Source organism: Hoplias malabaricus, chromosome 1 (assembly GCF_029633855.1).
Source record: "Hoplias malabaricus isolate fHopMal1 chromosome 1, fHopMal1.hap1, whole genome shotgun sequence".
NCBI classification, from domain to species: Eukaryota; Metazoa; Chordata; class Actinopteri; order Characiformes; family Erythrinidae; genus Hoplias; species Hoplias malabaricus.
In genome coordinates, this window is record NC_089800.1 from 28,827,720 (window position 1) to 28,852,005 (window position 24,286).

The following is a 24,286-nucleotide window of genomic DNA, read 5'->3' on the forward strand; positions in this document are numbered from 1 at the left end:
ATTCACTTCCTAAAAAATATAAAATAAAAACTGTTGACAAAAAAGTTCCAGATTGTTGACTGTCTTTTCCCTTTCAATATAATTAATTCAGAAATAATAACTTCACATTTATATTATAGCAATAATAAACCTCTACTGTGTAAAAGAAAACTGTTGTGAAAGTGTAATCTTTTTCACTGGTGATCTTCTTGTATTGTGTAATAAGCTTTGGTAGGGCGGGTCATTTTTGACCCATAGGACAAGGGGAGTAAACAGAATGTTAAGATCGCACAAGGGTTAAAATTAGCCTTGGTTTTTATGTGTGAGTAATGTGGATATTTCAGTATTTCCAGGTAGGAAATTTATAAAGCATTTAGCAGATGATCTTATTCTGTGAGTAACAATTATTATCAGGTTACACATGCAGGCAGTTGTAGTGTTTGGACTCTTGCCCAAAGACTTGAGTTTACCCATGGAACCCTGATCTGCCATTTTTAAATCAGTGATGTTATCCATTACACTTCATTAACTTAAAAGGACTAAACTGAGAACCAAAATAATAATGCATGTCATTGAAACAATTACTTCCTAGTTTAGAATATTACAATAGCATATCCATGATATTCTCACTGTGTGGTATGAACAAGCACTTGTCCCTTCCAACTTTCTATGTTTGACCATAGCAGCTGTGACTTCGGGTTTCGTGTATATTAAAAATATAGGCCATGTGTATATACATTTCTAAATTGCTTATCAAAATGGCAACTATTATTTCTTTAAGATATCTAATATCAGACTTAATAGCCTCTAATTTCAAATGAGCCCCTCTCATAAGACACCTAACTCATTCCATGTAGTAGTCCATGTGTAACCTTTTCATGTTTTGTGCAGATTAACCAAACTGTCTGGACTCTACCTCTTCAAATGGATGGAGCTGGAATCAACATATCACAATCAGGACTCTCAGCCACCATCCAGACGTCTTTTGGCTTGACTGTGCAGTATGACTGGGATAACTATCTTGTGGTGACCCTCCCTGCCACCTACAAGGGGAAAGTTTGTGGCCTTTGTGGAAACTTCAATGACAATCCAGATGATGACCTCACTACTCCCAACAATGTCCAGACCACTAGTGTGGACGAGTTTGGCTGCAGCTGGAAAGTTTTTAACCTGTCTGAATGTATAGACTGTGCAGATGGGCGTAGTGGTAGTATGGTTCAGAGCTGTGATGCAGAAGTACTTAAAGAATGGGAAGGTGACCAGGATTGTGGAATCCTGAATAGCACAACTGGTGGTCCGTTCAATAGTTGTCATGCTGCTATTGACCCAAGTGTCTACATACATAATTGCCTGTATGATACTTGTATGGCCGGCGGGCTCAGGCTCTACCTGTGCAAGGCTTTGGAGGTATATGCAGATGCCTGTTTGAGAGCTGGGGTAGTCCTCACAGACTGGAGAGGAGCTGCCAAATGCCGTAAGTTGAAACCATTGCCAATATATATGTGTGGTGTGTGTGGTTTGTGTTGTTGCACTGAAGCTTTGAGGTTAATGTAACTAACAATCTGGCCTTAATCTTTTTATTTCCACAGCATATACCTGCCCTGAAAACAGCCATTACGAGCTGTGTGGTAGTGCTTGTCCTGCGACCTGTGTGTATCCCAACCCTGTGGGTAACTGCTCTTTGCCTTGTGTGGAGACCTGCACATGTAACCCTGGTTTTGTTCTGAGTGGAGCAATCTGTGTGCCTTCCAGCAGCTGCGGCTGCTCTCAGAATGGACGCTACGTTCCTGCTGGGGAGTATTTCTGGGCGGATGCTCTTTGCACTACCCGATGTCAGTGTCCAGCCGGAGGAGGGCAGCTGGTGTGTGAGAACACTGGCTGCAAATCTGGGCAGAAGTGCCAGGTGGTGAATGGCATCAGGGACTGTTACCCAGTCTCTCAAAAAACCTGTTTGGCATTTGGAGATCCACATTACATCAGCTTTGATGGAAGGGGTTTTGATTTCCAGGTATTGTTAAGCATTTCTCTCCCATTGGCTTTAATCACTACCTAAAAACAACCCCAACCATAAGGTTATTTTTATTATTATTTTTTTATAGTAGCAATAAAAAACAGATAAATAATATAGATAATTTTTAAATAAATACTCTGAGATCTTTTTACCTTTAAATTACAGCAGTAAAATCAGCGTGATGCTTCACAACTCTGTAATAGGGAGAATAGAGCTTCTACCATTGTAACTCTGGGCTCACCACTGTAGAAACTGAACTATATAACTTTGGGAGGAGGGTAAAAAACACTCTTCCTCCCTCCCCTTTTCCCGTGTTTTGAGGACAGCGCTGAAAAAATAAATTACACTCTGCAACTGCAGCCCAGAAGCAAAAATACCAAATCTTACCTAATGTTTCTTTTAACTGCCATATCCAACCAGTTTGTCTTATTATATTCTATCATTATATGAATGATCAAAATGTGATATGTCTAAATATATTTAAGATAATGTTTCAAATGCCCTAATACACACCAAAAAGTTTCTCTGCAAGCATCTATTTTTAAACACTTCATAATACTACAAAAAATGTTTTTCACAAAGTACTAACTTTCTGAACACAAACAGGGCACCTGTATGTATCAGTTGGTCGGTATGTGCTCCAATGACCCTGGACTGGTAGCATTTGAAGTTTTGGTTCAGAATGAGTTCCGGGGAAGCAGAACATTCTCATTCACCAAAATGCTGCAAGTCAATGTTTACAATCTCACCATCGTCATCAGCATAGACTATAAAGGCTCAGTAATGGTAAGTAAAGTTAATTATATACACCATTCAACCAGGACATGTTTAATCCACTGATAGGTGAAGTGAGATATCTCGTTACATTGGTACCTATCAGGAGGTGGCATATATCAGGCAGAAAATGAACAAGCAGTTCTAGTAAGTTGATGTGAAGCTGCTCATGCTATGGTCATAATAAGGATTTGTTCTGACATTGGTGAACATATTAAATGCTTTGGATAATTTATTTTATAAACTGTAAACTATGCTTGGAACATTACAAATCCAGTCAAAACAAATCTAAACAAAAAGGCAGTTGTATTCTGATATGAAAAGACATAAATTGCAGTGTTTCCGCAGTTTAGACAGTTCATTAATCAGTGCTGTTCCTATCCTAGGTCAATGGGGTGTTGCTGAACTTGCCTCGAAATCTGAACCATGGCCAAGTCTCTGTGTTCAAGAGTGGCTGGGCAGCCGTGGTCCAGACATCTTTCGGATTAACTGTTTCTTTTGACCGGAACAGCTTTGCTTCGGTCAGTGTCCCCAGTACCTACATGGGTGCGGTCTGTGGCCTGTGCGGTAATTATAACGGCAGACCCGAAGACGACTTGACCCTCAGAGGGGCCAACTACTCCTCTTCCACCGTGGATAAGTTTGCTGCAAGTTGGAAGGTTGCTAATATCACAGGCTGTGCCGATGGCTGCACTGACAGCTATACAGCGTGTGACGCTTCCCAGAGACAGAGTTATGAATCTGCTGATTACTGTGGGCTCATTCAGGACCCTAATGGGGCTTTCAAGGAGTGTCAGCCCCTGCTTGATCCTGCTGGCTTTTTTGACGGCTGTGTTTCTGATGTTTGTGCATACGGTGGCAGGAGGGATATTCTTTGCCAGGCCATCAGTGCGTACATGTCTGCCTGTCAGGACATAGGAGCAAAAGTCTATTCTTGGAGAACACCTCTGTTTTGTGGTAAGCAAACCAGTGCAGATGAAGTCTGGGCTTCCTTTCTTTGTTGCTGTCGTTTTATTCAACAAAAAGATTAGTCATTACCACTGTTTAACTATTAGGAATGTGGTATTTAATTGAAGCACATTGAAGTAACATTAGATATTTGGGATATTGATCTTTTACCCTTCATAACACTCCATATTCTGTCATTGTTAGGAGTCCAGTGTCCTCTCGGCAGTCATTATGAGGTTTGTGGACCTGGTTGTCCAGCCACCTGTTACAGCCTTGGCTCTCCTCTTAGCTGTCATCGTCAATGTAAAGAAGGCTGTGTGTGTGATCAGGGCTTCGTCCTGAGCGGAGACGACTGTGTTCCTTTCGCACAATGCGGTTGCCTGTACAATGCTCAGTATTACACACAAGGCCAGGTTTTTTATCCTGACTCTCTCTGCCGGACTGAGTGCACCTGCCTGGTGGATGGTCAGGTATGGTCAACACAGACAAGAGAAATCACAGCTTTTAGAACAAGTAGATTGTCAAAGTGGCAAAAAAAAATATAGAGGCATTAAACTAGTGGTGCCCCGATATTTTCTGCTGTGCCCCCCTTTTGTAGATGACAACTTATTTTGTTTCCAGATTCCACTGGATTTTATATGAAACACTGTAGTTCATACAAAACAGCAATGTATTATTGAACAAATAACAAAGTGACAAATCACTAGTGCAATTATTATGTTATATTATTACCAATCTTATTCCTTTGGGAATCACTGATTTAAAAAAAAAACCTTGATGTAATTAATCATTCCCTCATTTAAACTAAAGTGTCCTATTAATGTCTTGTTTTGAAAAAATAACAATACGTTTCTATACAGCGTTACTGTGGAGATATTGGGAGAAAGGACTGTTAAACAAAGGGAATTCATTTTGATTTTGAGAAAATGAATAATGAAACTGAAAGCCTGATTAAATTAAGGGAAGAGGAATTTAGAAAAATTTTTATCTAGTTGATATCTCAGGCTCTGTATACAGGTTCGAGGTATGTGACAAAGGCATTGAGATGGCTAATCCTATTAAGTAACTAAAGGCAAATTTGTACAGTCTGTGTTGAGAATTCTCTACAGGCACCTCATGAAAAGCACATTTTGATTCCACCGTAAGTGACACCATAGGGGAGCTGGTGACCAAAAAATTTCCTGAAAGTGAATCTGATACAGGTTTTTACCCAGACCCGATGGTGTTGTGGTTGGGCTTTTCATTGTATTCTAGTCTTTGAACTCTCTCTTTCATTTTTGGCAACCGTTTGTCTTCTTGTGTTTCTGACTCATGCCAAGTATAAATGGACAACAACAACAGTGCTAACATGATCTGGATTTGTTCTGTAGGTGGTTTGCAGAAACTTTTCCTGTGGCCCGTATGAAGTGTGTGCGGTGGAGAATGGTGTCCGACGGTGCCAGCCTGTGGGGAAAGCAGTGTGTGAGGCTTGGGGAGACCCACACTACACGTCTTTTGACGGGCTTCGATTCGACTTTCAAGGAACCTGCCATTACACGCTGTCCCAGACGTGTGGTCTACTGGGGACCAACCTTGTGCCCTTTTCTGTGGAAGTAGAAAATGAGAGATTTGGAGCCAGAAAAGTCTCTGTTACCAAACAGGTTTCACTGTTCGTGTTTGGATACTCCTTTGTTCTGAGACAAAACACGGCCCAGATTTTGGTAAATGAGAGTCCTTTGCTTTTATACTTTGTTGTCGGAGCTGTACAGTGCACTGCTGGATTTATTTCTTGGATATTGTTACCTTCTTTAAAAAGTGTTTAAGGTTTCACAGTGCACCCATTTCAACATGCCAAATTAAAAGTCTGTGGTTGCTCCTATCTGAGTTATTAGTAGAAGATAATAGTTAACGATTATGCTGTCATTTATGTCAAATATCCTGTATTTTTACAGGTGAATGGACTGTTGACTGATCTACCATGGAATTTGAATGGCAGTAAAGTCCAAATGTCTAAGGAGGGCAATAACTACATGATCATGACTGATTTTGGGCTTCGCCTAACCTATGACAACTGGTACTACACTACAGTCACTATCCCCAGCACCTATCACAATAAGACCTGTGGACTGTGTGGGAACTATGACGGAAATCCTTCCAACGACTTTCTCCTACCCAGTGGTAACACCACAACAGACGTAAACGCCTTCGGAAAAGCCTGGAAAGTTGCTCTTCCTGAATTGGAGTGTGATGACGGTTGTCAAGGCAACCAGTGTCCAGACTGCGATCCTACCCTAAGGGCTATTTTTGAAAAGCCAGTATACTGTGGGCTGCTCTCAGACCCTTCAGGCCCATTCGCTGCCTGCCATGCAGTGTTTGATCCATCAGGGTATCTCAGAGACTGTGTTTTTGATGTGTGTGTTTCTGGGGGCAGCCTTACCGTGGCCTGTCAGAGTGTGGCAGCATATGCCTTCAAATGCCTCACAGCTGGAGTGGCAATCAAGAGATGGAGAACAGAGTCCTTTTGTCGTAAGTGATGCTTGATAGGTTTCGTGGTAGTCTCTTATTTACATACTGAATGTAATAGCTGGTGATGATTAATCTCCTATGTTACATACTGTCTGTAGGTGTTAAGAGGTTTATTTTGGGAATTTAACAGACTATATGCTCATTATCACAGCAGTCCATGAATAATATCATTTTGTTATTGCTCTCTTCCAGCGCTGGCCTGTCCAGCTCACACTCATTACGAGCTGTGTGCAGACTTGTGCTCTGCTGCCTGTCCCGGACTGACAGATATCGTACAGTGCTCCAGCAGATGCACTGAGGGCTGCATGTGTGACTCTGGATATATGTTCAATGGCCACAACTGTGTCCAGTACCAACAGTGTGGCTGTTATGACGGCACACGCATGTATAAGGTAGAGTCATGGAGGTTAATGGCATCATTTGATGAAAACTTGAAATTTCTCTCTAAAGTATGTCATTAGCCAAGACATGTGGCTACAACCCTACAGTAGAAGGGTAGATGTTACAATACTATTAGAGTAGTGCTGGGAAGAATGACCAAAAATTCTATATCATGGTATTTTTCAATGTTATATTGGTTTCACTGTATTTGCTGTTTTTAGATATAAAGTAGCCAGGCTGCTTGTTAACGATTGTATTGCACTGAAGAAGTACCAAATATCTTCATTAAATAACAATATTTAAACAAATAAATAATACCAATAATCATAAAGAGCAACAATGTGCAACTCCCAGGATTAATACTATTGATGCTTTAGCTCGACAGCATTTGCAGTAAGTGTTTGTTTGGTCCGCGTCCGACCTTTTAAACCCGAAGTACCTCCAGACAACAGACATGGCTCCTTTTTTTTTTTGGCCAATGTTCTTCTGAGTCATCATCTTCTACTTCAGTGTCTGGTACAATTTCTGGTTTGGAATTTCCCAGGTCCATTTTCACAGCGCTTAACAACTCCACAAATACTTGTGCTCCATGCGTATTTAGCAGTGCAGCAATGAAAAACGTCCCTGTGAAACAATTTACCACCGCACTGCGTTCCGGACATGGTTAGGCTTTTTGAACCGATGTGGCCGGTATAAGAAAAGTTCATATCATAACAAAAATACAAAACGTTTTTCTGTGCAAATTAGAGTTGGAATTTTGAGCTCGGCAGGGTCAGAGCCACTGTAACAACTGCCAGATCGGAGGGGGCTGAAAAGCCCATTGTTTGGATGGGACACATGCTTAATGATGATTATGAATTTATATGAAGACATGGTCATCTTATGAGCATTTATTTATGACTTGAGTCAGCTGTGCTCCTAAAAGTGTTTGTGTCTGTGCGTTTATTCCAGCCGGGTGAGGTTATGTATCAAGCTCAGTGTCAGCAGGTGTGTATGTGTGATGCAGTGATGGGTCTCTTGTGTCAACCATACACCTGCGCTAATGGTACACAGTGTATGATCAGAGAAGGAGTTATGGGCTGCTTTCACAAAGGTCGGTGGATTTTTTTTTTTTACACATATACATGCTTTTTTCACACAGACATCTTTTTTTCTGTACTGTCACAAATGAAACTTAGCCACTAGGTGGCGTTTTTAACCATATCCAAACATTATTTCACCCCTCTCATTGTCCTTTATGTGTGTTTCTCTTTTGCCTCCAGACCCATGTGCAGATGCTCATTGTCGTGAGAAGGAGATTTGTAATGTTGTTAGAGGCCAGGCTGTGTGTGTTCCGCTCTACAGCGCCACCTGCTGGGCCTGGGGAGACCCACACTACCTCACCTTTGATGGGTTTTACTACGACTTCCAGGGCACCTGTAAATACATTCTGTCGAAAACATGTGGACCCATGAACGGCCTTGTTCCCTTCTCTGTGGCGGAGAGCAATGATAATCGTGACTCTAGTGCTGTGTCTTTTGTACGGGAAGTAGAAGTGGAGGTGTTTGGCCTTACCATCACCATACAGAAATACCAGTCGGGGCAAGTCCTGGTAAGTCATCACTAATGAAAATGTAGGCCTGAGTTTTGAAAAAAAAGATGTCTAGACACTTTTTTTTCATTTATTCTCAGTCCAACAGTGTCTGCGAGAGGTTTCAAACCTCCAGCTACACTGCTGTGTCTGATCCAATCTTACCAGCGCAGCTCACACTAACAACATCACATCAGTGTTACAGCAGCACTGAGAATGATCTACAACCCAACAATACCTACTGTGTTAAAGAACAAGATGAAAGACTGTTTGATGGATTGCTGTTTGTTCACTGTTTATTTATTTCCCGTCAAATAATAATGGACAAAGGTTTATCTGCAACATCAAATCATCAGTTACACTCCTCTAGACAGTTTCCCTAGTTTTGTATACAGTGAGCAGTGCACAAAAGCTCTGTGATTGCTTTTTTACAACAGGCTGATTTCTCAGACACCTGATACACTGAGAGATGCTGTGCTCTGATACCTTTCAGCTTGGGCAGTGTGTGAGGAAATAAACATTTCCCAATGGAACACAAGAAAACAGTCAAAACATCCGTGTTCATACAGTCTCATAACAAAGACCCATACTATCAGATTAATTACAGACTGGTGGAGTACTAGTTATGCAAGTAGCCCTATAGTCTGCAAGGTTTGTTGAGATGCGGTTCAGATTGCTTATTATTCATTACTTTACATTATAAAAAGAGCATTTTAAAAATATTTAAAAAATGTGAGTGAATGTGTGAGTGTGTGTCTCCTTGTGAAGCACTAGCGCCCCCTCCAGGGTGTGTTCCTGCCCTGCGCCCAGTGATTCCTGGTAGGCTCCGGACCCACTGCGACCCAGAACTGGAAAAGCTTTTACAGATAATGAATGAATGAATGAATGAATGAATGAATGATTTTCTTTTCTTTTTTTTTGAAGGGTGTTTGCGGCACTATTATTATGTGATAACTGTCTCCTCCAGATGACAGGACTCACCTTTGTCATATGAGTTTATTTGTTTTGAATAAAGAAATCCAAAAAGGGCAGCCAGTCTACAGATTTGATGCTCCATACATCACACTACATAGTAATATTAGTATTGGTAGTAGTATTTCAAATAATTTATCTTCTCAATAAGTGTGGTGTGGGTGACACAGCAGGTAGTGTCATAGTCACACAGCTCCAAGTCCTGCTCCGGGTGACTGTCTGTGAGGAGTTTAGTGTGTTCTCCCTGTGTCTGCATTGGTTTCCTCCCACTGCTACCCTGAGCTTGATAAGTGGTTACACACAATGAATGAATAAGTGTGGTACTTGTATAAAATTATATTTAATTGCAATAAATACAAAATACAGTAAAATGATTTTTGCTAAAATTGTACACAGTACTGTAAAGTTCTACATAAACTTTACAAAAACTACATAAACTACATAAACAGATCTATGCGTCTTCTGTTTTCACACTATACAGAGAACAAATACAGCAGGATAATCAATGGACGCAAGGCGGTAATACACCCTGGAGGGGGTGCTAGTCCTTCACAGGGCAACACACACACGCACATATTCACTCCCACACTCACACCAACAGACACATTTGAGTGTGTTTTGGGACCGTGGGAGGAAACCCACATGGACACAGGGAGAACACACCAAACTCCTCACAGACAGTCACCCGGAGCAGGACTGGAACTCACAGCCTCCAGGTCCCTGAAGCTGTGTGTTTATTAAAACAACCATGTTAAATAACATCAGAAAGATGTATAAGTGGTTATTTAAATGATTGACACAGTGAAGTAGTAATTAGGTGGATATTATTTACACATGGCAAAGCAATAACAGCTGATTTTTCTGTTCAGGTGGACGGAGAGAGGTTCTACCTACCACTGGTTCTTCTTGGCGGTAGGGTGAATGTTAAACAAATTGGCTCTGCTGCCGTTGTGGAAACAGACTTTGGCCTGAGACTGAGTTACGACTGGAACTCTGAGCTTTACCTGCAGCTGCCCAGCAGTTTTTATAACAGTGTGTGTGGCCTGTGTGGAAACTTTAACGGGAACCAAAGTGATGAACTCAGTGACCCATCAGGCATCACGCAGCCCACCGTGGCCCAGTGGACCAGGAGCTGGAACACTAACAAATCTGAGGCTAACTGCAGTAACGGCTGTGACAAAGACTGCCCTGTTATTACACCCGAGAAGCAGAAACTCTACAGCACAGATGCGTACTGCGGTGCCCTGTCCTCGAGTTTCTGGATGTTCTGCCATGTTAAAGTGGATCCTACAGTCTTCCAGCAAGCCTGTGTGTATGATTTAAGTCTCAGTAATGGAAACCACAGACTGCTGTGTGAAGCTTTTGAGGCTTATAATAGCAGGTGTCGACTAGAGGGCATCATCATTGCAGGCTGGAGAAAGAAATTCAACTGTAGTAAGTGTCCTTTTTCTGTAGAGCGAAGGACAGACAGGTCATCTTCCAGATGGCTATGTACGCTGAGCATGAAAGTGTTGCGCACATCCTTTTATATTTTTTCATGCAAATGCTCCTTTTGTTTGGATGTTTAAACCATCCATGGGGCATGACAGTGTCAATATCTGTTTTAGACAAAGGTTTAAAAAGAAAACTTTGAAGTTACTTTGGCAAAACCTGATCTTCATACCAAAGAGGTTTTCGGTTTTGAAACTGAATATACCTAGAGAATGAGTAAATAGCTGTTTTGTTCCTGTTACTTGGGTTTAGAAGTTTGTAAATCAGTAATATACTGATCCATCACATCCAGCACTGTTGGGATGAGTTGGAGTGGAGTTTGTTATCCAAAACTAATCCTTCAACATCGCTGTCTGACCTCACACAAACCTTCCAGTGTAATTCACTTTTACAGCACTGTCCTGAAACCAAGGGGGAGGAGAGGGTGGTTTCCTACTCTCCTCCAAAAGTTACATAGTGCAGTTTCTGCAGTGCTGAGCTCAGATTAGCAATGGTAGAAGTTCTGTTCTCGCTATTACAGCTCACTGTAGCATCATTTTGAAGCTGTAGTTTTAATGTAAATTAAACTACCTAGTGTTGCATTAATGCATTTGTTTCAAAGCAATGTGAGCAAAGTGAGCAGGTTTCTACAAACCTTTAGCCCTATAGTGTATTATCATTTCTCAGGCAGGGGCTAAGCCATGGATTATATATATATATATATATATATATATATATATATATATATATATATATATATCCTAAACAAGACCTTACTTAAATACTGTACATGAAACTAACTTTGTGTTTAACATAAATCTAAACACACACAAGTCATTATTGTTGTCTAAGCAGCTTTAATCCTTATTTTCTATCCCACAGCCATGACGTGCCAGCCGAATAGTCACTATGAGGCTTGTGCTTCTCCTTGTAATTCAACCTGCCCACTTCAACAGCTTCAAAATCAGACCAACTGCACAGGTGTGTGTGTGGAGGCGTGTGTCTGTGACCCGGACTTCCTTCTCAGTGGCAGCACCTGTGTACCTGCTGGACAGTGCGGTTGCTTCTACGAGGGACGTTACTATCTGCAGGGTCAGAGCTTCTGGGCCGATGAGAAGTGTCTGAGATGGTGTGTGTGTGACCCCGTGCTCGGTGTGGTGGTGTGTCGTGAAGCCTCATGCTCTGCCAAAGAGAAGTGCACCATGGTGAATGGCATCCGAACATGTGTGGCCCTCAGCAGCGCCACATGTGAAGTGTATGGTGACCCTCACTACCGTACTTTCGACGGACAGTTATATGACTATCAGGGTTCCTGCATGTACCAGTTGGTGGCACTGTGCTCCAACAGAACGGATCTCATACCTTTTAATGTCACTGTGCAGAATGAACGCCGTGGCAGCTCCGCGTTGAGCTTCACCCGAACAGTCATGGTGTCTGTGTTTGGTTTTACCATCACCATGACCCGAGAACGTCCCTATCACATACTGGTGAGTGGAGAATAATAAAAGAGTGGTGTGCTTCTATTTTGTTTTCATGTTAATAAAATTATTCACAAAAGAATGTAATCAGAAAGAAGTAGTTGTTGGAATCGGCTGAAGCTTTGTCTCTGTAAATACAATGATGATGTTCAGGGGTTAGACAAAGAAACTGAAACACCTGTCATTTTAGTGTGGGAGGTTTCATGGCTTCTTCATTAATCTTCATTAATTGCACATTGCACCAGTAAGACCATGTGCAGCCAATGGTTCAAACATTGTATCCTGAAGGTGATGTCGTGTATAAGGACGATAGTGCACCAATACACACTGCAAGACTGGTGAAAGATTGGTTTGATGAACATGAAAGTGAAGTTGAACATCTCCCATGACCTGCACAGTCACCAGATCTAAATATTATTGAGCCACTTTGGGGTGTTTTGGAGGAGCGAGTCAGGAAACATTTTCCTCCACCAGGATCATGTAGTGACCTGGCCACTATCCTGCAAGAAGAATGGCTTAAAATCCCTCTGACCACTGTGCAGGACTTGTATATGTCATTCCCAAGACGAATTGACGCTGTATTGGCCACAAAAGGAGGCCCTACACCATACTAATAAATTATAGTGGTCTAAAACCAGGTGTTTCAGTTTCATTGTCCAATGTAAGTAAGTGATTAAAATATTAGAGCCTAAGTTTACCAGGGAACACATTTGTCATGTGTTATCCTGCTGAGAAATGAGTGTTGGAAACCCAGGCATGAGAAGAATACATGAACTATTAGTGTCCCTCATATCACGACTAGTGGTGACCGACTGTTATATGAACTGTTATATGCCTCATAAGATAAGGCAGTGTGTCACTCCACAGAAAAGGCAGGATTGAAGGACTCACCAAGAGCTTATGTTAATTCAGTTGTGTATTTTGTTTTTGTAGTTAGATGGACTACAGATGGAGCTCCCTCTTGAGATCCAAGACATGCTTGTGGTTTATCATGGTGGAAATACTGCTGCCCTGGAGACCACCTTTGGCCTTCAGGTGAATTTTGACTGGACTGGTGGGCTGCGGGTCACTATGCCTAGTGTGTACGGAGGAGCTTTGTGTGGCTTGTGTGGAAACTACAACGATAATATTCAGGATGATTTCACCATGCCCAGTGGCACTTTTGCCCCTGATGCAGTGACACTGGGTGAAAGCTGGCAGGTTGGCAGCACCTCTGGCTGCAGTTCAGCTCCAGATCAGAACGTACAGATCTCAAACTGCACAGCTGGGCAGAGGCAGTATGCTCAGAGCTTCTGCAGCATCATCACTGACAACAACGGCCCATTTGCAGAGTGCCATGACTTAGTCGACCCTGAAGCGTATGCAGCTAACTGTGTGTTCGATACCTGCCAGTATCAAGGACGCCAGAGTGTGCTGTGTGATGCTATATCAGCTTATGTCTTGACTTGTCAGAGTAAAAGTGTTGCTCTTCAGCCCTGGAGAAATAGCACTTTCTGTGGTGAGTGACCAGTTAAACCTTTTCCTCTGAATACATTAATCAATTCCAAGAGCAAGTTTGGAGACACTCATTAAAAGAACACTAGGTAGTATTTTTACCACAAACTTATAGCGTTAATATCATTGTCATGCTCCACCGACATATAATAGGGAGGATAGAGCCTTTATCCTGGCTACTCCAGGCTCATCACTGCAGAAACTGCACTATGTAAGGTTTGGAGGTGGGTAGGAAACCACCCAACTCCCCCCACCCTCCCCATTGATTTCAGGACATTGCTGTAAAAGTGAATAACACAAGGGGAGAAAAAATTCCAAATCTTACCTAATGTTACTTTAACTGCAAGCTTCCTCCAAAGTTTCATAGTGCAGTTTCTGCAGGGATGAGCCTAGAGTACAAAGGATAGAGATGCTATTCTCCCTATTACAGCTCAGTGAAGCATCACAATGATTTTGAAGCTGTACATTTAACGTAAAATTACTACCTAGTCTTACTTTAATCTCTAGAAGAAATGCAGACTTTATGTTTAGTTTTTGATAATTATGTTTTTCATCGACTAATGACTACTGTAATATGTACAATAGCTATTATAGATTATTAATTGACTAATATATATATATATATTACACCTAATATATACACTTTTGTGTCCTTTTTCTCCAGCTGTGTCCTGTCCACCCCACAGTCATTACAGTCTTTGTGCTCCTGGCTGTGCTGAGTCCTGTGTCAGTCCCTCGTCTGCCTGCAGGAGACCCTGTTCTGAAGGATGCCAGTGTGACTCCGGCTTTGTGTTCAGTGGTCAAACCTGTGTTCCTGTGGCTGAATGCGGCTGTTTTTATGGAGGCACTTACTACAAGAAGCACCAGGTATTCTACACAAATGCACAGTGCCAAGTGAGATGTGAATGTGGGGGAAACGGTGCTGTAACCTGCCAGCAGTCCAGCTGTGGTCAAGGAGAAGCATGTGGAGTGAGGGACGGGGTGCTGGGGTGCCATCCGAATGGTTATAGCAGCTGTTTGTCCACCAGAGACCCTCATTACATCACTTTCGACGGGCGGATATTTGATTTCCAAGGTGTCTGCATTCACACTCTGGCCAAAGTGTGTGTGAACTCTGGAGGGAAGCTGATTTATTTCTCTGTCGAGACGGAAAACGAAAGTGCTGGACAAGCATCTGTTGTCAAAGAAGTGAGGGTGTCTGTCTATAACTTCACCATCAGCATCAGACGAGATCATCCGAGAGTGACGGTAAGTTATACAGTAGCATATGTTGTTAGTATCAGTGCAGCTATATCGAACCCAGACAAAAATAAATTCAGACCAGAATTCCAACATTAGCCTCTTATTGCTATTAAAGTACATTTAATTTTGAAACTTTGATTGCAAAGCAGTAAGTTGAAATCTGGGTTTCCAAATGTTTGAATAATACTACTACTATTAATAATAATAATAATAATAATAATAATAATACATTTTATTTGTAATGCACGTTACATTTAATGGAAATCTCAAAGTGCTACAGGACAATCAGAAGCAATAAAAATCCATTAAGAAACAAGTAAATAAAAATAAGATCAGTAGAGATGCCAAGAAAAGAAAAATAAATTTAAAAAATACACTTAACGTAGCCAGTGAAAACACACACATGCACAAAAACTATTGATTAGGTCCAGCTAAGATATATACACCTAGAGTGGTTAGCCTTGACAGCTATATGTGACTTGCATAACAGTATATTAGCCATAAAAAAAGTATGTTGAAAAAGCACAATTCCTTCATTTTTTTTTGACACTAATTCAGAAACCTTTTGATCCCATGCAGGTTTCTCTAAATGAACGGCTACTTATTTCCCCCCTTTTCTACAAGTGAACACAGTTCTTAATGAAATGTCTGTGACCTGCTTTGGTCAAAATACCTTATGGATCAAATCCTACAGCAGAGTTCTCCCCCTTGTAAACAGCCCTATTCAGAAAGGAGGGTTTCAGTAACTGTTGCTTTAAAGAATAATGAGCCACTTTTCACCCTGACCATGAGTGCACAGCGGTGAAGAGCGAAGAGCGGAAATGCTGGATTTGAGATATTTTTGCTTGGTCCTCTCTGTTTTCCATTCTCAATTTCTCTGGCTTTTACCCAGTACTTTTAATTATCTGTGCTCTTTGTGATTGTTTTGCTTTGTTTAACTCGTCTTATGCCATTTTTTTTTTACTTTGGCAGCCCACACAAAATGACTGGAGTGTTTTAATTTACAGTGTTTGGGTTCATTTTTTAAATGCATAATAACAAACCTGATCATCGGTTAATGCACAAGCTGACCACAGGACAACTACCGAACAGATATTATCTGGTGGACAGTTCTCAGCACAGAAATGATACTGATGTGATAGTGTGTTGGTGATGGTAAAAATGTATCAGACCCTTGTTGAGAAGGGTTTAGCACAAAAATATCCAGATACAAATTTGTCTCTTGTCAGAAAATGAGAGTAATAGAAGGACAAATATGGCTGACACTTCAGATGGCAGTCGTAGTGGATATAGTAGTGAAAAGTTTCTAATAAATGAGCCAGTGCATTTTGCTGAATGACTTTATATTTTGGCTTATTGTTATCAATAATGACATCTTCGTTTTCTGTCTGTTTGCTAGGTGGACAGTGAAATTATAAACCTTCCGGCATCACTTGACAATGGAAGAATTATCCTGACGCAGCTGGGTTTTGGTGTCCGAATGCACACTGACTTTGGGTTGCAGGTGTTTTATGCTACAAACCATGCAGAGGTTCGAGTGCCCTCTGTCTATAACAACAGCATGTGTGGATTGTGTGGTAACTACAACGGCAACCCAGCTGACGACTTCCTGCTGCCCAATGGTAACCAGAGCACCAATGTGGATGCTTTCGGAAAGGCTTGGGCACTGGCGCCCTCTGGAGTGCCATGTGGTGGTTGCGGTGGGGGTTGTCCAACAGTAGACAACGTAACAGCAGCGTCATACCGTCGAAATGACTCATGTGGTCTTATATCTTTCTCTGCCGGTCCATTCAGTGGCTGCCATAAGCAGGTGGATCCCCAGTTGTATGCAAATAACTGTGTGTTTGACATGTACGTAACAAACGGGAGCCTGACGATGCTTTGTCAGAGTGTTCAAGCGTACGCCTCTGTGTGCCAACAAGCAGGTCTGTCCATCCAGCCCTGGAGGAACTACAGCTTTTGCCGTGAGTGTCTTTCAAAGCACTCACATAACAACATACATCAACTGAAGTCAGCATTAAAAACTTCCTTTGTACTTGTGGTTTAATCATGTCTCTTGCAAAAACATCTACATATATCCATCTATCGTACTACAGTAGTTTTGGCTCACACTGAAATCACACCCTGTTTTTCAATGTTCAGGACCCTCACAGGGCAGGTATGATTCGAGTGGTGGGTCATTCTCAGTCACACTGACATGGAGGTGGAGGTGTGTTAGAGTGTGTTGGATCAGACACAGCAGTGCTCCTCGTGTTTTTAAACCCTGTATCCACTTACTGTCCACTCAGTTAGACACCCTGACCTCGTTGGTCCACTTAGTAGATGTAAAGTCATCTGTCAAAGCTCATCAGTAGATCAAAGCTCATCTGTTGCTGCACAGTGTGTTGGTCACAGGACACTGTTTAAAAACTCCAGCAGCACTGCTGTGTCTGATCTGCTCATACCAGCACAGCACACACCACCACCACCACGTGAATGTCACTGCAGCGCTGAGAATGAGTATGACCACCCGAATCATATCCGCTCTGTGGGGGTCCTGACCATTGAAGAACAGGGTGAAAGGAGGCTAACTAAGTATGCAGAGCAACAGTATGTAATTGTAGAGATTAAAGGACAGTAACATTAACATAAAATGGCTTCAGTGAATTGAATGTTGTACAATTGTTACATTCTTAATATTTCTCCTTTTCTCATAAAACTGAACATTTTGTGTGTGCTTTAACTTACTTTTCTCAGCTGCCTCGTGTCCAGCTAACAGCCACTATACTCTCTGCTCTGACACCTGCGCCAACACCTGCGCCAGCCTCACCTGGGCTGAGAACAGGTGTCCGAGGGCGTGCGTGGAGGGCTGCCAGTGTGATGATGGGTTTGTGTGGGACGGTGGCGACTGTGTGTTACTAAAGGACTGTGGATGTGTTTATGGTGGAAAATACTTGAAGGTACGTTCTGTTCCTCAGCCGAGACCCACTTATATTCCCACTGTCAGCTCACAAGACCTTTAAAGGGCTGTGATTAATGTGAATGCTGACAACTTATAGGTCTCAGTGTACTGTATATATTTACTAATAATTACTTTTTTTTTTTAACTAGCAATATGTCCATGAACCATGACACCCTTCTGTAGCATTTTCAAAGGTCACTCCACACAGCCTCTCAGTGAAAAATATTAACCCCTTCAACTCTTCAAATTCCTTATGGACCCACATGTGAACCCCCTCCCTGTAAAACTGTGTATATTACTGTTATACTTTTTACTGAACAATTCAGTTTAAATTCTAATTTCACCTTGTTTTCATGGTTTGAGCTTCTCTTGAAGGGGTGAATGAACGAATGAATAAACATACCTCAATTTACTTTATATTTCTAATAGTATTGGTGACAGTAACAGTTTTATTCTATTTATTTATTTCATATTTGTTTTCTGAGTACTGTGAATACGCTTTATTCTTGTTTGGTATATTATGTATCATACATGTGTGCACAGACAAAGACAAATTTCTTGTGTACTCTTACTGACTCTGCTTCTTCTGCTGCAGGTGGGTGAAGCATGGATGTCTGTGAGCTGTGATGAGAAGTGTATGTGCCTGACTGGAGGAACACTGCAGTGTGAAAAGCAGGCTTGCAGCCACGGGGAGGTGTGTGATGTTCGGAACGGACGGCGAGGATGTTTTCCTGAACGAGGACAGTGTGTGATCTTCTCCAGTGCTGTGCTGCTGTCATTCGATGGGGCACAGGGCATGGTGGACCAGCCCAGAGCTTTTCAGATGGCCTCTCTCTGCGATGAGCTGTCTCCAGACTGGTTCAGAGTAGTGGCAGATCTCAGGGTGTGCTCCAATGTTACTTCTGCCACTCTGGCTAATGTTTACATCTTCTTACAGGGAACATTCATCACAGTCAATATGCAGAAACAATGCTGGGTGAGTTCAAATGTTGGACTGTTTCTTAACTCCAAATCTGTTTAGAAGGAGTATATTTTAGACCAGTGTCACTGACACACAGCTCCATGTTCCTGGGGCTGTGGGTTCAGTCTTTTAATGGTCACTGTGTGTGAGGAGTGTGGTGTGTTCTCCCTGTGTTTGCGTGGGTTTCTTCAGGGTTCCCTGGTTTCCTGCCACAATCCGTGATATTAAACAAAAACAGAAAAAATTATTCATTCATTATCTGTAACCACTTATCCAGTTCAGGATAGTGCCCGGAGCCTACCCGGAATCACTGGGCGCAAGGCGGGAACACACCCTGGAGGGGGCCCCAGTCCTTCACAGGGTGACACACACACATTCACTCACTCACACGGACACTTTTGAGTCGCCAACCCCCATACCAACATGTGTTTTTGGACCATGGGAGGAAACCGGAGCACCCGGAGGAAACCCACGCAGACAAAGGGAGAATACACCACACTCCTCACAGACAGTCACCCGGAGCGGGACTCGAACCCACACCCCCAGGTCCCTAGAGGTGTGTGAATGTGACACCACCTGTTGTGCCACCATGCCGCCCAAGTTTTAATTCTTGAAATCAAATCTGTCAACACAAAATTCTTTAAAAAAGTCTTATTTAATGAACCATGAAATGTTTTGAATTCATGCGTCATATTGCTGCTTCTGTTTTAACTATGATCTTCCCTGATCTCACCTTGGCTCACCTCTTCGCTTTCATCTGACTGTTGCCGGAATGAGCAAAAACATGACATGCCCCATTCTTTTCCTCCCTGCCTTCTAGGTGAATGGAAAGAAGGTCCCATACCCCAGTGCTCCAGCCAAAGAGCTGCTGATTAAGTATACCGGCGACCGTGTGGTTATAGAAAGAGCTTCCAGCTTCAGAGTAGAGTACACCAATACACAGCAGCTGACATTAACCGTCAGTGAGAGTCTAATGGGAAAAGTGTGTGGAGCCTGTGGTAACTTCAACAGAAACCTCACGGACGACATGGTTACAGCCGATGGGAGAAATTCCTCTGCACTGTCTGTGGTGGTAGCGTCCTGGCAGGCAGATGACTTCTCCAGATGGTGAGTCGTTTAGTCAAATGACAGCTATGATACCAAATGGTATCCGGCTCTGTGGCTAAAGCACTGCAAATGAGTAATAAACAACATTAATGATCATGTAATGTATTTTAAACACTTATAAATAGCCAATAATTGCAGCAGTCATGGTTCTTGCAACATAATGGATAGACACGGATAAGCCACCTGTTTGCTTACTTTACCTGGTAAATACATACATTTAATTATTTCTGTTTCAGTGGGTTGTAAGTGAAGAACTCAGAAGAAACCTCACCATTGCAGTGTCTGTAAATCCTCTATGAATGGATTTGTTTCCGTGGGTCATAATGACTATGGAGTTGTATTTGGTTTGTTTTATTTGGAAATCCCTGTGAAAATAACTGGATGAATAATAACTAGAATATTACTCCTTTGCTTAGGTCTTTCATTTCTATTTTAATGATAAATAAAGGCTTGTCAGTTTCCAAGGCTTTTATATAGGACTCCAAAATGCCATATAATGTATATATTATTATTACTATTTTACTACAGAGTTTTTTATATCACACACATAATATTAAGTTCAGTTTCTGAGTAAATATCTGAGTAATATCTGTGTGGGCAGATATTTGCTTAAAAACGTAAATACTGAGATCAAACTTTTGTGTGCAAGTGTATTTTTACATATTTTATTTGAAAATGTTTTGATGAAACCAGTTACAAACCCCATTTATGAAAAAAATGTACTATACATATGGTAAATGTAATAAAATCGTGAATCTACAATGTGTTGATTCTGTTGAACTTTTATTCAAGTGGCAACAGCCGTGGGCACTGATGCCGGATCGTCCTTTTCTTTTTTGGCACTTAGAACTTGACACCCATTATTTCTGCCAAACACGTGGAAATGTGGAACAGCTAACCACAGCCCACCACTGTATTCTGGACTGTCTGAGATGAGCTCAGTCCCAGAGGTGGTCTTTCTTCTTGTCTGCTTCAGTTTCATGTTGTAGTTCTTCATGTAGCGGAGAACAGCGTTAAACGAAAACAGCTTTTGGAAGTACTCCAAAACCAACATGGCTATATTCATGACAGTAGCATGATGGCTTGTTATGCAGTGCCATCTGAGGGCTTGAAGGTCACCTGTGGTTTCAGTCCTACATGGACTGAGATGGTGAACCACCTAAATACTTTGCAGCCTTGAAGTTTGGCCCAGAGGGGAGCCACTCCTCCTCTTCACTGCCCTTTTTTTCCCTGATTATTGTGGAAAGTTTTGAAACAATATCAATGATACTATAAACTTTTCATTCTTCATTTCTTGCATTTGTCTCAAATTTGTTGCAGGTGTCAAATTTGTCAGTGAAAACACTAGAAAAAAATCTTTGTGTTTTAATACAAGGAAATAAACAATTCACAGATTTTTTTTTAACATAATGTCCCAAATTTATTTAAATATTTATGTAGCAATTATGATTTCGGTGGCAGTTTACATCTGTCCTGCACTGACTGAAATCTCATTGTTGGACATTGGTGATGAAGTAGTTTCTGAACACTTCTTTCTGTAGACTGGAGTTATGTTAATGTCAGGACTGAAGCGACGACGGCGTAAGACAGCTCAGCTCAGCTCAGACAGACGGCGTAAGATTTCTGCCCTACCGAATGGCTTGCAACATAGAATGGAGACAGCTGAAAGCTATGTAATTTCTTCAAAACATGATGAAAACTTACAATTATTTAGGTTGTATAAGATAATAAAGGTAATAAAGGTAAGGTGACTTGTGCACAGTTCATGTCCGGGTTGTATGCAACAAAGTAATCAAATCAAATCAATTCAAATTTATTTATATAGCGCCTTTTACAACTGATGTTGTCACAAAGCAGCTTCACAGTTTCAGAACACAACATTTAAATCAAAGCCCAATGCGAGCAAGCCGAAGGCAACAGTGGCAAGGAAAAACTCCCTCGAGTCTGGAGGAAAAAACCTTGGGAGGAACCAAGACTCACAAAGGGGACCCATCCTCCTCTGATCAAACTATAGATTGAAAGTTAAATTACCACCAATGAAGTGTCATTATGCTACATAATAATAATAATAATAATAATAATAATAATAATAATAATAGTGACATCAATCTTGGGGCATAATAATAGTAGTCATAAACTTAATGTGTAGATTAGAGATCATCAGGAATGGAAAATGATATGTTACCAGTATATGTCAGATATTTTAACATGCTATTTGTTGTTCTTAGATGTATCATGTGCCTTTTGTGGTTTACAACTATTTGTATGAACATCATGCAACAAAGAGCCTTGTGTGCCCATGACCCCATCGTTAGGTGCTGACCACTGCCAGTTTTGGAGACGCTCTGATCAAAATATTGTGACCATCCCAATGTGGCCCTTGTCAAAGTGGCTGAGATCCTTGCGCTCAGCCGTTTCTCCTGCTTCCGATATCAACTTCAAGAACTGACTATTCTCTTGCTGTCTGATACACTCAGTGTGTAGCATACCAGTGTAATACAAAGTGAAATCAAGACCCTCCAAAGAGGATCTCTGAACAGATTCCTGACAGCAGAGGGAGACAGAGTCTGTAGAAAAATGTGGAGAACTCGTACCATCTTCAAAGATAAGCACCTTCTCTTTAGCAAACTAATAATAATAGCGTTAGAAGGGATACAATAACCAAAAACACAGCTCTTGTTGAAAGTAGGGTAATATAATTATGCAATTTTGCATTGATTTCTTTAATGTTGTAGTTCATGCTGTCTATAACCAAATAGAAAGCTCCTAAAGTCATCCATGGGCTTCCATATTAATGATGAATCATAATCATATGCTGGAGAAGCCTGAGGTTTCAGATAAAATAATACTAACAATATTCCCCCCAGCACCCCCTAAGAGAAGCGCTGTTTCCTTATTGAACGCCTTTTTCATAGGAACTCCCTGTGGACAGAATTAACGACACTGAACCGCAGACAGTTAGTGTTTTGCGCCATTAAATAAAACCACACACACGTCTACGCCCTCTGAACACATTTTAATAATGTCTCGTAATGTCTTTCCTGTCTCGCAAACGGCCACATATTCCTTATTCCTTACTTGCTTTAGAATGAGCATGCATGAGGATGTAGCCTAGGCATTTGAACTTGCATCCTAGTGTTTTTATTTGACTGTGTATGCCGATGTACTTGTAAGGCCAGGAATGGAATATATGTGTATTTATATAAGTATGTTTAAAATAATGTATTGTAATATATTCCAGGGTTTTGGCTTGGATGTGATTGTATGGGTACACTGCTACTAGACAGTTGCAAATATAATCTGTGCGCTCATGAGAAATGAAAGTGTGCATGCAGATATATTGCATCCTTCAGGAATAGATCCATGAATATGAATGTGTAGATGTATTTTCTATCTCATCAGGCGTGTGGCACTTTAGAAACACAGTTTCACAGATTAAAAAAAAAACAAAACAAAAACATCCTCCTACAAATCCAGGACCTGAAGCAATGGTTTTTCAGATTCTGGTTTGGTCCGGCATTATGTCAGTAATAACTGAGGCAGAGATAAGAGTTTGTTTGCTATAGCCCCCAGTATATATTTAGGGCATACAAAATGCTTCACGGTTTCACGTGAAATGTAATACAATGTGATGGTTAGTCTTAGCAGGTAGTGTCACAGTCACACAGCTCCAAGGACCTGGAGGTTGTGGGTTCGAGTCCCCGCTCCGGGTGACTGTCTGTGAGAAGTTTGGTGTGTTCTCCCTGTGTCCTCGTGGGTTTCCTCTGGGTGCTCCGGTTTCCTCCCACGGTCGAAAAATACAAGTTGGTAGGTGAATTGGCGACTCAGAAGTGTCCCTAGGTGTGAGTGAATGTGTGAATATTTGAAGGACTGGCGCCCACTCCAGAGTGTGTTCCTGCTTTGCGCCCAGTGATTCCAGGTGGGCTCCGGAACCACCGCAACCCTGAATTGGATAAGCGCTTACTGACAATGAATGAATGTAGTGTGCTTGGATTTATCTGATCAGAGCCTTGAGCACCTTGAAATTTTCTGATACAAAGACTTTTTTCTTTTTTAAGCAACAAAACAGTTTCCTTTCATAATTACATGCACTTTGTGTTTGCACTCACTTTAAACAAATGTGTCAGGATCCTTTGACACAATAGTTTGATGTATATATATTGTATTTTTAAGATGAATACCCCTGTGTGATTTACCATCTTCCTCATTAAAGCTCAGCAATTCTGCATTTTTGCATGTAGTGCCTACTTCATTAACAACAAACAAATAAACAAGCAAAAAAAAAAAAATTATAATTTCTCTGGCTCTGAGTCATGGTTTTTCCTCAAGGTCTGTGTGTTTTGTCTGTTTGTTTGTGTTGGGATATTGGACCCATGGTAATTCTCAGAATGTTCTGTATTTATAAGCTATACTGTGTAGTAAAGTCTTCTATAAGAACAAGTACGTATATGAA

General features: G+C 41.4%; 1 protein-coding gene across 1 annotated transcript in view; it reads left to right on the forward strand.

The window, feature by feature from the left end:
- The first annotated feature begins 903 nt into the window (after nt 1-903).
- Nucleotides 904-24,286, forward strand: part of LOC136708133 (IgGFc-binding protein) — a 73,598-nt gene continuing 50,215 nt past the window's right edge. Inside the window, exons 1-18 of the mRNA XM_066682471.1 lie at nt 904-1,453; nt 1,569-1,987; nt 2,597-2,776; nt 3,151-3,721; nt 3,917-4,182; nt 5,083-5,412; nt 5,644-6,217; nt 6,410-6,609; nt 7,550-7,691; nt 7,861-8,189; nt 10,010-10,574; nt 11,493-12,097; nt 13,022-13,541; nt 14,247-14,830; nt 16,224-16,788; nt 17,561-17,763; nt 18,361-18,741; nt 19,547-19,833. Of these exons, the coding sequence (XP_066538568.1) occupies nt 904-1,453; nt 1,569-1,987; nt 2,597-2,776; nt 3,151-3,721; nt 3,917-4,182; nt 5,083-5,412; nt 5,644-6,217; nt 6,410-6,609; nt 7,550-7,691; nt 7,861-8,189; nt 10,010-10,574; nt 11,493-12,097; nt 13,022-13,541; nt 14,247-14,830; nt 16,224-16,788; nt 17,561-17,763; nt 18,361-18,741; nt 19,547-19,833 (7,271 nt within the window). The remainder of the gene's footprint in view (nt 1,454-1,568; nt 1,988-2,596; nt 2,777-3,150; nt 3,722-3,916; nt 4,183-5,082; nt 5,413-5,643; nt 6,218-6,409; nt 6,610-7,549; nt 7,692-7,860; nt 8,190-10,009; nt 10,575-11,492; nt 12,098-13,021; nt 13,542-14,246; nt 14,831-16,223; nt 16,789-17,560; nt 17,764-18,360; nt 18,742-19,546; nt 19,834-24,286) is intronic.